Here is a 14,218-nt window from a genome sequence, read left to right as displayed (position 1 = left end):
TTTCTGAAGTAGAATGGTCTTAAATGAAAAAATTGATATTTTAAATCTTAAAAATTTCGGAATTTGAAATTTTGACGTCAAAATTTTTTTGTGCTATTGAAATTGAACACGAAGAGGAAATTATTAAAAAGAAAAAATGTAAAGAAGAAAGGCTCTACTTGAAGTAGTTTGACACTAAAATGTTTTTTTTTTCCCAAAAGTCTACCATATTTTCACATGAATGGGGTTTTGCTATTGAAATTTGAAAAATAAGACTATGAGAAACTGAAAAAAAATTCTGAAGTAGAAAGACCTTACCCGACTAAATCTAATATCTGAATGCTAAAATTTCCTGCTATGAAATCTTTCCCATTAAAGGGGCTATGCTAGCAAAATTTGAAAAAAAAATGTAAATTGTTAAACATGAAAAAAATATGAAGTTGAAAGGCTTTGTTGAAGAGATGTATTATTTGGTAGTTCCAGTCAAAGTTAGAAGACTTTTCTTGGTTAGAAGACTCATCTGTTAGCAGTAATTGGTAATATCCACCCCCACCCTTTTGTGGTAGTATAATTAAACAAAGATAAAAGAGAATTTCAAATTAGGTTACAATCATGGGATTTGAAGTGATTTCATGTGCAGTGAATACAATTCGGGAGGAAAAAGGGAAATGAGTACTTTTTGCCAAAAATTGCAATTTTTAAGGTTTTGTCCGTGTATGATGCTGAATAAAGAACAGAATTAAAAAACAATATTTGGAGTAAAATTTGAATAAAAATAACCTAAAAAAAATAAACAGCATTTTTAGAAGCAAGGGAACTGCTCACGTATAATGCTAGTTTAATCAATTAAATAAGGAAGATCAGAAAAAAAAGATAAAAGAAATGAGAGGTAAATAGAAGATTACAGTCATACATAGATTACAAGGAGGTTGTGCCATCCCTACGAATATTATTACTGTCTAAATTACAACTAGAGTAAAAAAAAGGAAGCATGACAAATGGGGGATTTGGAATGAAAAATGCTTTATACCAATTGAAATATGAAATGGAAATTTATCTATGCTTGGCGGCGCCATTTTATTGATAATAATTATACGTTAAAACCAAAAGAAAATGTTAATAAATTCAAAGAAAAATCTTGCCTCGTTCTTGAAAAGGGGCATCAGATTAATTTAGTGCCTGTTTGGTTAGGCGTAGGGGATCATGTTTAATATCGTCAATCGTAATAAACAAAACTCTTGGGTAGATTTGTATCGCGGTTATTGCACCTGACACGTGGCTTAGTAACACATGTAGATGGACTTCCACCTTGGATGGTAAACCTGTGGCTGTTATTAAGTCATTGATAAGCGCAAATGCTTATCAATGAAATGTTCTATTTAAACGTTTCAGAAGATGAACACTAAACAAAAATATACACTAACGAGCTTGTAGCATTTCTTGTACTCAAAAATACTTTCAGTATACTATTTAAAAAAAAAGTAAGCATAAATATTAGGAATTATAGTGTGTGAGTGGGCAAATCCCCTCATCCAAATGATAATTTCTGTTTTATTCTGCCGTTATTTGCGTTCATTTCCAAAATAGCTTGATTTTTATTTAAGGGCCATGAGAAGAGGAAAAAATATATTTATTTTGTTTGAATATCTGAAGAGATCTTGATTTTATTCATTATACTATTCCTTTTATCGGTCGAATATAGTATCCATTGGCCGAATGTACTTTAGGCTAAAGTAATCTATTTAGTTTTCAGTATAACGCAAATTTCATGGTCGCAGTTCGGTGGTTTTGAGGGTGAGAAAGCATGACACACATATAGCAATTAATTATTGACTTATATTTGATTTCTTCAATTATACTATGCGCTGCTAGTTGTAAGTAGGATATCTTAAGACGTCATACTTAGTTTTTTCTTCTTATTTTAAACTTGCTCTTTACTTGTATTTTAAAGGAAAAATAATTTCATTAAAAATAATATAGCTAGAAACGGAAAACCTAACATATCGCTCATCCCTAAGGGTATTACGTGCCAAAATTCACATTTGATTTGTGCAAATTACAATTATGTGTGTTTAGTCGAACAAAAATGAAGGATTTGAAAAACGGCCCGGCGAGAGTAGGTCAGGCAGCAAATGCTGCAGCTGTACCTTTGCGTTAACATAATTGTGGTTCCCATCTCAATTATAAACTTTAATTTCCTTCCTCATTATCACAAGAGGAACTCTTTGTTCTTTGTCTCAAAGCAGCATTAGGGATGAACTTTCGTAATTTCCCCCAACCAGAGACGTGACTGCAACTAGAGGTGCACGGTCACCTTGCAGATTGACACCCCTTGCTGAAATTATAGTCGAGTATATTCTACGCTATTGCAATAGATTTGTTAAGTATCCGAAGAGAGGGAGACAAAGGAAGATTTTGTAAAACTCTTCTGGCCTCTAATGCCCCAATAATGTAAAAGGTTGTTAGTCGTTGTAGTAGTAACTGTTAATATGAGATTCTTTCCCAATTTAGGTTGAAAAATCAAATGACCATCAAATCTTGCTACAGAATGTTGACTTTGACTCGACTGGAAAGTACAGATGTGAAATAGTTGCTGAGGGGTCATTCCAAACTATAAACAATGTAGGACAAATGAATGTTGTCAGTAAGTGTTATAATGCTTTTAAACCATTTTTTCAACTTATTTGATTTTTTCTTCTATTTGGTCTATTTTCCGGTATATATTTTAACTCTGAAGATACGGGGTCTAATGTTAGTCAAAACAAAACAGTAAGACAGGGATTTGTGACCTTAATCTACAAACAATGCTAATTTATAAAATATAAATACCTAATAAAGCAAAAATGGCATAAATTGCAAATTCATAAGCAACTGTATTTTTTTATGTTATAATTTTGAAAATTAAGAATTTGAGAGGTTTTTAAATAAAATTTGGCACTATCAAAACTAAGAAGTACATTTATTGACCACTTTAACTTTTAAACACTCATTCAACATAAGTCAAACACTATAATATCCCACAAATAGCGATACTAAGCACTTGATAGAAGGCAAGTCGAAGGAAAACCGACAATTCTGTTCTAGCGGTCAGCAAACCTACGTGACAGATTGTCCACTCTTTATTAATCTCAAAAACACCCTACCATTGGGAAATGCAGTTAATACCAGTCCAAATTGGGATACTAAGAAAGCACTTGCAGAACCTAAGGAACAGCGATCGGATTTGGTTTTGATCAGAGGCAGGAAAAAATTTCTCAAACGGTGTCAAAAACAATACCTGTGGTTCAAAAAAGCATTATATAGCCAATGAAGGATTCTTTTATCAAGTTGTCCCTTGTCCTGGTAATAAGACCTTGCAAACGTATCTGGATTGAAGACTTTTGATACCACTGCCATACACAGGTACAAACAAATGGATTAAATCTACTTCTAAACAGAGACAGAATTGTTTGGTAGTGAAGGATGGAGTCAAAAGCCTTCGACATATCAATGGTACAAACATATAGGTTATTTTTTGCCTTTTCACGCCATTCCGTATCGCCATGACCGTATTTTGTGCCAATTTCATTATATATAAGCTTTTCAAGAAGCTTAGCAATCTTCAAAAATATGGTAATCCGTTTCAATGCGTCTCAGCATTTTGGGTCTTTATTTTTCTTTAAAATGCTCGTAACTATGCTCTCATAAAGCACATCAGGAATATTGTGCTGGGCAGAAAGTAAAGTTCGTGGTTGAAATAACGTCTGGAGTTCTTCATCTGAACTCTCTGCAACAGCAGCCAGCTTTTGAACAAATGAAGCAGGGCCAACGGGTCAGCTGCTTACTTCAGGTTACTTTGCAGTCTCATGGCAACAACAGTTGCTTTCTTCTTGAAATTGTAAATGCTTGTATCTTTTCCAGTCATTTCATTCAGAATTTTACAACCTATTGGGAGAGCCTCGTCTACTAACACCTCCTTACTCACATTTTTCGTCATTTACTATATTCCTGTGAGATGGCTCGTCTGTGAAAGGCGGGATATCCAGGGGATAGTGGATATTCTATTCAACATCTTTAAAGTCACATTTTATTCTTGTCACCCCAGCGTCTTTGTGCTTCTCACTTGTCTCAAATGATACCCCCGCGAGTTTTTCAAGTGCAGAGCTGCAGTAGCCCGTGGAGGAGGGGAACAAGCCATGTTAGCAACTGTAACTCCCTCATGCCGTGTATATGTGTTATACCTCCACTGGTTTTTAGAGAACACTTTAGTACTTGTTCTCTGAATAGGTCAGGGGAGAGACCAACCTAAAATCAGACCATCAGAATTGTTTGGTAGTGAAAGATGGATTCAAAAGCCTTCGGCATATCAATGGTACAAACATAGAGGTTACTTTTTGCCTTTTCACGCCTTTCAAGAATCGCTCAAAGAGTTGCATGGGCGTTCTGTACGCTAAGTTCTTCCCCAGAACCAAATCAGAACCAAATCACGACCATAGTCTGTACTAATTTAATTATAGATAAGCTTTTCAAAACGATTAGCAATCGTCAAAAATAGGAATCGGTCAGCAAACCTACGTGACGGTTCGTCCGCTATTGATTAATCTCAAAAACACCGTACCGTCGGGAAATGTAACTATTACTAGTTCAAATTGGGATACTAAGAAAGTACTTACAGAACCTAAGGAACAGATATCAGATTTATTTTTTATCAGAAACAGAGAAAAATTTCCAAAAAGGTGTCGAAAATAATACATGTTGTGCAAAAAAGCATTATATTGCCAACGAAGGATTCTCTTGTCAAATTGTCACTTTACCCTGGCGAGAAGACTGAAGGATTATCTTAATTTTGCTTTCAAAGAATTGATTTTAATCTGCCTAGTATATCTAATTGAGGATCAAAAGGGAAGGCCTAAATGCCTAAGTAAACTGGAAAATGAGATTGTAGCGAGACCAGCTTGGATTGTATCATTGTAGGCAATCCCTAGTCCAAATACAAGAGACTCGGTTATGGCAGTAGCAACTCAAGGAGCGACCGAATTTATTCAGTTAGAAGCAAAGAATGTCAGTGGGGGTTTTAGAGTGCCTCAAGATTACAAGCCAAGAGAAGAATATCGTCGCCATATGACAAGTGACTTGCTTCGATAGCAGTTGCTTTCTTCTTGAAAGTGTAAATGCTTGCATCTTTTCCAGTCATATCATTCAGAATTTTACAACCTATTGGTAGAGCCTCGTCTACTAACACCTCCTTACTCACATTTTTCGCCATTTACTATATTCCTGAGAGATGGCTCCTCTGTGAAAGGCGGGAAATCCAGGAGATAGTGGATAAACTTTTCAACATCTTTAAAGTCACATTTTATTCTTGTCAACCCAGCGTCTTTGTGCTTCTCACTTGTCTCAAATGATACCCCTGTGAGTTTTTCGAGTGCAGGACTGACAGCAGCCCTTGCAGGAATGGAAAAAGTCATAATAGCCACTGTAACTTGCTCATGCTGTGTATACGTGTTATACCTCCACTAGTTTTTAAAGAACACTTCAGCACTTGTTCTATGAATAGGTCAGGAGAGAGACCAACTTAAAATCTGTCAGTGTGCTGTATCACAAAATTGCTATTGTCGAATTCGTTAAACACGTGAGGATTTGTATCCTTAGGGTCGGCCATTTTCTGAAGAAAAATTCTGTTGGGCTTCGCATACTAGTGATGGTTGGAAGATGAGAAGAACCGAAGCATCTGTTCCCCCGTTTAGAGGTGAATGTCCCAGTTGCCTTTTCTTTGTGCCAAAATTGAAGACTTCAGTAAGTCGACCGCATTCATGTAAACATCATTACAGAGCTTTGAAGTCCGCAATTTTTACGACAGAGACGCTTTGACAGACTCGAGCTTGGTTGCAAACGCGTGAATCGGTGGTTCATGCTCTAGCTCCTTAACTTCAATGCATCCTTCTAAGACATCTGAAAATACTGAGTGAAAAGCATGAAGCTCGTCTGAGCTGTTGCAAGAATTGACCTGATCAAAATCCAAGGCCAAGCCAACATTGCTAATTTCTGTTATTAGCAAGGTATTTAGGGCCCAATCGAAATGACGTGAGCTCTGATGGCCCAAGAATACACTTTCCCACCGAAAATCTGCTGAATAGCATTTGGTGCATATATCAGCTCCAAGCTTTCCTGCCAACCAGAAGCTTGCTTCAGATGTCCAATGGCAGCTAAGAAGCTCATTCTTGTTGAATTTCCCCCAAGATTAAGACTATGTGTTTCAAAAGACTTCCTATCGATTCGTCTTGGTATGTTTCACACATCCTTATAACCATTATATTGATGTCCACGCTTACATTCTTGTACCTCAAATCTACCCCTGTGTGTGGCGCAATCTCTACCAGCATCAGTTAGAAAGCTGAATTTGCAGACAAAGATTCGGAGTCACGAAAATCCTTTGAAACTCGTGGACAATGACCATTTTTGAAAAGGCTACACTTGTATCTTTCTCAAATTTGCCTCAGAGACTACCTTATCTCTCCAACCTCAGTTCAAGTTTCAGTAATGTTCTGATGTATGTATGGATATTAAATCAAACTCCTAAACTACTTCCTAAATTCGGAATTTTCTTTTCAGGATGACATTCTTCACATTAAGAAATTTACCCTCAACAAAAAAAAAACTCGCGAAAGCGGCAGAGTCTTTTGGATTCAGAATCAGCAAATAGTTTTTAGTCGGTTAGTGAAATAATCTTCTGTATAGCCATTTGTTTGAGGTCAAACCAAATTTTTACTCGACTGACACAAGCCTGGAATAAATTAGTAAGATGTTTCAACAATTTTACTGTCCCGTATATCAGATGTTCGGTGTGCTGGCCGTCAAAACCTGATGCTTTACCTGGTTTAAGGCAGTAAATATGTACTTGAATAGATGCTGGCGTGATGATGATATAGTTTTTAGCCTGGTCTAACTTTGCAAAATGACCCAAATGTATAAACCAAAATGTTCTGTCAAGAGGAGGTGGATCGTCAGAAAATAATATGGAAAAGTGACTTTCCCAAGAGCCTAATTCAATTGAATTATCTTCGGATGAAGAATTCAAGTTAAGCTTTGACACAAGTCGCCACAACAGCTGGGAGTTATTTTTAATATCCCACGAAAGATTGCAGATTTGACGCCGTCTACATTGCCGCACAGTTTTTCATTATACACGCTTCGTATATATAACGATCTAAAATAAACTACCTGACTTTGGATAACCACCATAAGCCCAAATGCTGAATTGAACATATACGGCATTCATCAAGTAAAAATAATAAATAGAAAGAAAATTGTCATTTTTCTAATTAGTTTTGAATTAATGTGTAGTATGTGTAAAGAAAAGAGGGTTATAAAAAAAACAAGAACTCATTGAAATCTAGAGTTTAAAAAATGAAAACGAAGCACAATGAGATCAACAGTTATATAGCATGCGACAACGGGGATCAATAATTATGTATTCTGCCAAGGACTCATCGTTTTGAACCTTTGGTCCCATAGGATCAGAAGAGTACCCAATTCATTATATCAAGTCAAAACTCCATTAAAAACAAATTTTCATAAATTAGTGTAACTCAGGAGAAAGTGCGAATGATTTGTTTTTTCTGTCAGACGTTCTCAATTAGACTTATAGGACGTCAATGAAGTAAAACAGAAATATATAGAGAGAAAGAGTGACATCTTTGTTATCTAATTTGAATTAAATTGTTTAATGTGTGAAGAAAAGAGTTGTATGCGAAAAACAGGGACAATAGCAAAACACAGGTTTGAATAAAACACCAAACATTTAACAATGAGGCTCTCAATAAATGAAAAATGAAAATTATCTACAGCAAAATCTATGGTTAGAAAAGAAATGACAGCGAGAATAACACGGGATTCTAGGCGATTATGATGTACAGTATAAAAAGATCTGCTGTTAAGAGACATGTGACAACGAACATCAATAGCCTACAATTGTATACGTTAGGGCCAAAGATTTGCTCGGGCAGTGGAAACAGGTACGCTTGTATATATTTGATTATAAGGTGACTTATGAGCGTAAACACCATTTTGGGCTTTAGTTTTAAGTCATGAGATGGTAAAGCAGCAATTTCAATTTAATCAAGGAATTTTTGCGTCAATTCAATTCCATGTTCCTCTGTTCCTCTGTCCTCTGTTTATGCCTCTTCACAATCATACATTCTATAGAACTTTCTATCTCCAATGATTCGTAGTGACTTTCACCGTTATTTTTCTTCTAACCATTGATTTCGTTTACGATTCTTTACGATCCTTGCTGTCGCGTGCCTTTAGCACCAGATTTAAGATTTTGACCAAGGAAAATTCACTCTCTTTTCCTTCAATTCGTACATACTTTCTTCAGTTGCCGCTTTGGACTCATTGCCGGTACATTTTCAATAGATATTGTGTTTTTGATATTTCTTCATAAATTGACCTTTTTTGGGGCAGGTTCCTTAAGTGTCAAACAAGTATTGCCGACGTTTCACTTAAGTATGCAGTTTCATTATTGTGTCTAGGTAGTCAAAATTCTATTTTTCTCGTGATTTCTTGTTTCACCTTTCTCTAATTTTCTCATGTCTGTACTGGCCTTACTGCATTTCATACTTGTACAGAGACATAAAATTAATTATGTTGTTACATAAATATGAAACAATCAGGCATGTTGCATTGTATATACCCTCTAAAACATTAAAATCTAAACTATGTATTAGCATTATTGTCGTGTTTCTCTTTAGTCTTATGTCATAAAGCAGTAAATCAGCAATTTCAAGTGAATTAAGGAATTCCTAACCGCAGATTTTGTTATCGATCATTCTCATCTGTGATTTGTTGTGATAATTTTTGTTACATTTTCATTATCATAGATCTCGTTTTTCTTCGTTTTCATTCATCAATAGCTCAGAAATTTTTCCTTGACTATTACTATAGCTGTTCGAACTGTCTTCTAGCCGCAGAGTTTGTTTAGCAAATTTTTCGTTTGTAATTCAACATGATTCTCGCTGTTGCTTGTTCCGCACCTTTTACTTTAGTTTTACGAAGAAATATGTCGTCTTATATTATTTTGCATGAGATTTACCAGCATGTTTCTAAAACAGAAAGAAAATGTAAATCACTCTTTAAATCGCAATATAAAGATGAATAAATGTGAAATTGTACATGAAAAAGTTTTTTTCAAAACTAAGGCTCTAAATGGATTTTCTCAAACTTATGACCTATCAAGGTCATTTTTAAGGCCAGAAAATCTAAGAGTTTAACACTAAGTGAAAATCAATTTAGAAAAATGGAGCCATTTCTAGGAGAAAATAAATATATTCGTATTTTTTTTCTTGTTTTTATGAATTCTGGAGGTCATGGCTTCAGTTTATATTAGATGCAACCATCTTGGGAAATATAATAAAGAGGCATTCAATTTTCTACAAAATAATGTTGTAAATATACATAAAGATTCTCGTTTAGAGGGATAGCTTAGATACTCTTTTTTTAAGTGTCAATAAAACAACAAAAATTGAGTAATCGACAGAGTATTTGTACCAGACTTTGATTAATAGAAGATTCTTCTTCCATTCCTCTTCCAGGTTCATTCTGTTTTGGTTGGCGTTTTGGGGATAAAAAACCTCTTTTTCGATAACTTATCTGCTATGGGTTGCCTTACATCAGCAGAATAATATTTGAAGGCAGGAATATAAAACGAGTCAGAGGTAATAGGCTCGAAATTATCTGTGCATGATTTCAACTCTTGTTGGTAGAAGAGTATCAAAACCTTGTCTTGACCACGAAGGGCCCAGGATTGCAAAAAACCTCCATTGAACAGGACGTCCCAGGGACTTTTGCTCTCGGGTTCTAAGCCATTTTAAGCCCTTAGTGTACACCCAAGAAGATTTCCAAGTCACTATCCCACACTAGTTTTGGGACCACTGCTTTTCCTGAAACCAAAATAATTTCAATGATTTTAAGAACATGAAAATTGCAACTTAGAATAAAACAACGTAAACAATCTCTATCACATTGACATTTTGACTGAGGAATTCACACACTTCGAACTGAATTTATTAGAAACCTCAGTAACTCATATCCAAAGGATAGGAAACATGAAATTAGATGATATAGAAATTATTTATTCAAGTAGGAACGAGGGAATACGCGGATAGAAATTTGAGCTTTTGATGAATCAGGAAGCTGCTCTGTTTTGCTTAGGTTGGTGAGGTATTAACATTAGAATGCTAGTCACTCATTTGATGAATAAAAAGCGCAGAATATCAATCCAAGTAGTATAGAAACGACTGACGGAGCTCCTATAGAAACGACTGACAGAGATATTAGTGAACCAGATGAATTTTATTTACAGCTACAGGAATAAATCAACAGGGTCCCAGGCATAAATATGGTGTTTTTACTAGGAGATTTTAACACCCAGACTGGTACAAATAAGGATAAATGGTATCCTGGCCTAGGTAAATTTGATATAGGAAAAGAAAAAACTAATGGTTTCAGACTGTTGCGATTTTGTAGTTATAACAATCATAGTTGTAACCAATATAGTATATGGCCTGTAAGATATTCGGGCATACAAGAGAGCTCTTAATGATGTTAAAAGTAAATCTATTCATATAGTAGAGTCTAGAGTGAATTTAAAGCTGAATTTAGGAAGGGCAGCTGCCCCCCGGGAACTTTTATCATTGTTAGATTTTAGAATGAGAATTTGAGGGAAAATTTATAATAACAGTTGGATACTAAAATACATAAGTTTAAAATTTAACAATGTAAAAGATGGATGTAATAGTTTAATGGAAACAGTTTTTTGTTCCCTGACCATGTTTTGGGAAAGAAAACTAGAAACAAAGCTAGGAATAATAGTGAAAATGATTTATGTTTGATAGAAAGGAGGAGGGACTTCTATAAGAGTTATTTGAGTGATGGACCACATAAAGACGAGGGAAATTTAACGAAAGTGAAGAAAGCATTAAAATATGAACTAAGAAGTTATGATATGAAGACCATGAATAAAATAACTAAGCATCTATAACATGCAGCTACGCGGCCTAATAGTAAAATATCGCACTGGTATGCTATGAAACTGAAAGGGAATACTCCATCTCAACTTTTTCCAATTAAAGATAGGAGCGGAGCAACAATTGGTGATAAGAAAAGAGTCAAACAAAGATGGGTATAATATTTTGAGAATGCGCTAAACCGTGATAGAGTTACAGGAAAAGATGTGGAAAAGTATGAATAAGTTTGTGACACTTTGTATATCAAAGAAGATCTATTTTGTGACGCAAGAGTTAGTGACAGTACTCAAGGGATTAAAAACTAACAAAGCCCCAGGTGCTGACAGTGTGGCAAATGAGCTTTTTAAAAATGGTTGTCATGAAGTTAGGAAAATGTAACTGATTACTGTGAATGTCTTTTTAAAAAAAGGGAAAGTACCTAACAATTTTGGGATTAAACCCCTTTCTAAGAGAGGAACAGTGTTGTCTTAGGAAGTGTAGAGGTTTTGCCTACCGAATTTTGTCTCTTATATAAATCAAAAGAAAAGCTAAAGCGTTGCCTATAGTAAAGGCCACAAGGCTTCGATGATGTATTTTTTTCCCCACAGGCATTTCGTTTGGAAGAAGTGGTTGTATAAACTTTTTGGGGGGTCATTCAATTAAAAATTGGAAGTTCTAGCACCCTTTTTAAGAGTAAAAAGTGATGGGAGCGTAACTAGTCTCCCCCCCACCTTTTCCCTCAAATACCTCTGATAAAAACTTCATAGCCGCTTTGTTAAAAATAGTTAAGATGTAAAATAAAAATTCTGGGGTCAACAAAACCCACCAGAGCCGTGGGGCAGGTGCTGTAAACTATTCCCTTGAGGAAAGTAAGGGTTGTATTGTAGGGTTTTTAAAATAATTCATAAATAAGATTAGGCCGACCCCCTCTCCCCACATAAAACAATTAGCGATATTTACTCAAAAATTAGGGTAGCTGACTCCTGACCTCCCTTCTGTAGCCCAGCCCCTTCCCCCTGCAAAAAAATATTAACGATATTTTGTTTTAAACATATGAGAGCTAACCCCACGCCCTCCATGGCGTGACCTTCCCTCCCCCCAAGCAAAAAGAAAGTAAAACTCATTAGGGGTATTTTACTCCAAACCTATGGGAGCTGACTTTTGGCCTTCTATGGCCCGATCCTCTTCCCTCTCCAAAAGAACTATAAATGATAGTTTATTCCAAAACTTCAGGGAACTAGACCCTGGCCCTCCATGACCACAGCTCCTCCCAACATAAATATTGACAATTTTTTTTCAAAACTTATTGGATATGATCCTCCATGACCCAACCCAAACCTCACCCCAGATAAAATAATTATTAACGACATTTTATTCCAAAGCTTATAAGAGCTGACCCCTGCTCCATGGCCCGACCCCCTCAAAAATTCAATAAACAATATTTTATTCCAGAGCTTCAGGGAGTTGACCCCCGGCCCTGCACCCCCCCCCCAAAAAAAATTCATTTACGATATATTTTAAAGAGCTTACTGGAGCTGACCCATGACCCTCCATGGCCCTACTCACACCCCTCCCCCAGAAAAAAAATCAAAGATATGAAACTCATAAGTTTATGGGAGCTGACCACTGGCCCTCCAGGACCCGATTCCCCCTCAAAACATTATTGACGACACGTAATTCCAAAACTTATAGGATCCGACACCTGGCACTCTATTGTCCAAACTCTTCTTCCCTCCCCCCCCCCCTCCTAGCCAAAATCAATGATAATTTATTTTGGAGCCAATGGTAGCTGACACCTGGCCCTCTATGGTCCGACTTCTTCCTCTGCATCCCAATGAATGAAAAACTATTCTTTACTCTGGAACTTAATCGGAGATGACCCAAGGCCTTCCATGGCCAAACCCTCCTTCCCCTCCAAACAAACATTATTAATGATCTTCATCCAGAACATATGGTAGCTGACCCTTCGCCTTCTAAGCCACGGAACACCTCAGTTATATTTATCGAATCTCTTTTTCTCGTTTCATTCGATTACTGTAAACTATCCAATTTTGTCCATTTATAACATGCAAAATTGTTTGATAACGGGTGAGTTCGAAAAGACTTAAGGCATTACTCTTTAGTGTAATATAACGGTATTAACATCAAACAGTTTGTGGTAACGAACTGTAGTAAGAAGCGACCCGGCTCAATAGTAACCAAAACTCTAAAAATTTTGATATCAACAGCTACATCAAAAGAATCGCATTTTAATGCTGATTTTAAATATATAAGTTTAATCAAGTTTAGTCTTACCCATCAAAAGTTACGATCCTGAGAAAATTTGCCTTATTTATGAAAATAGGGGGAAACACCTCCTAAAAGACGTAAAATCTTAACGACACCATCAGATTCAGCGTATCAGAGAACCCTACTGTAGAAGTTTCAAGCTCCTATCTACAAAAATGTGGAATTTCGCATTTTTTGCCAGAAGACAAATCACGGGTGCGTGTTTATTTGTTTGTTTGTTTTTTTCTTTTTTCTTTTTCCCAGGGGTCATCGTATCGACCAAGTGGTCCTAGAATGTCGCAAGAGGGCTCATTCTAACGGAAACAAAAGTTCTAGTGCCCTTTTTAAGTGACAAAAAAAATTGGATGGCATCTAGGCCCCCTCCCACGCTCATTTTTTCCCAAACTCAACGAATCAAAATTTTGGGATAGCCATTTTGTTCAGCATAGTCGAAAACCATAATAACTATGTCTTTGGAGATGACTTACTCCCCCACAATCCCTGGAGGAGGGGCTGCAAGTTACAAACTTTGACCAGTGTTTACATATAGTAATGGTTATTGGGAAGTGTACAGACGTTTTCAGGGGGATTTTATTTTGTTTGGGGGTGGAGCTGAGGGGAGGGAGCTATGTTGGAGGATCTTTCCTTGGAGGAAACTGTCATGGGGGAAGAAAAATTCAATGAAAAGGGTGCAGGATTTTCTAGCATTACTATAAGAAAACAATGAAAAATAAATATGAAAACATTTTTTCAAATGAAAGGAAGGGGTAGCATTGAAACTTAAAACGAACAGAGATTATTACGCAAATGAGGGGTTCTAAAAATACTTTAGCATAAAGAGCGAGGTATTTAGGAGGAGATAAATACCTCGCTCTTTATGCTAAAGTATTTTTAGTAATTTAAACTATTTATTCTACGGCCTTTCTGATTCAGAGGTCATTCTTAAAGAATTGGGACAAAACTTACGATTTATTGTAAAGAGCGAG

At 36.0% G+C, this 14,218-nt stretch overlaps 2 protein-coding genes across 6 annotated transcripts in view; one reads left to right on the top strand and one right to left on the bottom strand.

The window, feature by feature from the left end:
• Positions 1-14,218, bottom strand: part of LOC136031546 (uncharacterized) — a 611,644-nt gene that overhangs the window by 429,704 nt on the left and 167,722 nt on the right. The gene's annotated exons all lie outside the window — the stretch shown is intronic.
• LOC136031580 (uncharacterized) overlaps positions 1-14,218 on the top strand; it is a 171,463-nt gene that overhangs the window by 122,816 nt on the left and 34,429 nt on the right. For both annotated transcript variants that reach the window (XM_065711253.1, XM_065711258.1), the window contains exon 4: positions 2,491-2,623. In XM_065711253.1, coding sequence (XP_065567325.1) covers positions 2,491-2,623 — 133 coding nt within the window. The remainder of the gene's footprint in view (positions 1-2,490; positions 2,624-14,218) is intronic.

Source organism: Artemia franciscana, chromosome 1 (genome assembly GCF_032884065.1).
Source record: "Artemia franciscana chromosome 1, ASM3288406v1, whole genome shotgun sequence".
NCBI lineage: Eukaryota > Metazoa > Arthropoda > Branchiopoda > Anostraca > Artemiidae > Artemia > Artemia franciscana.
Note: the sequence above shows the minus strand (reverse complement) of the source record. Positions and strands in the feature narration are given on the sequence as shown.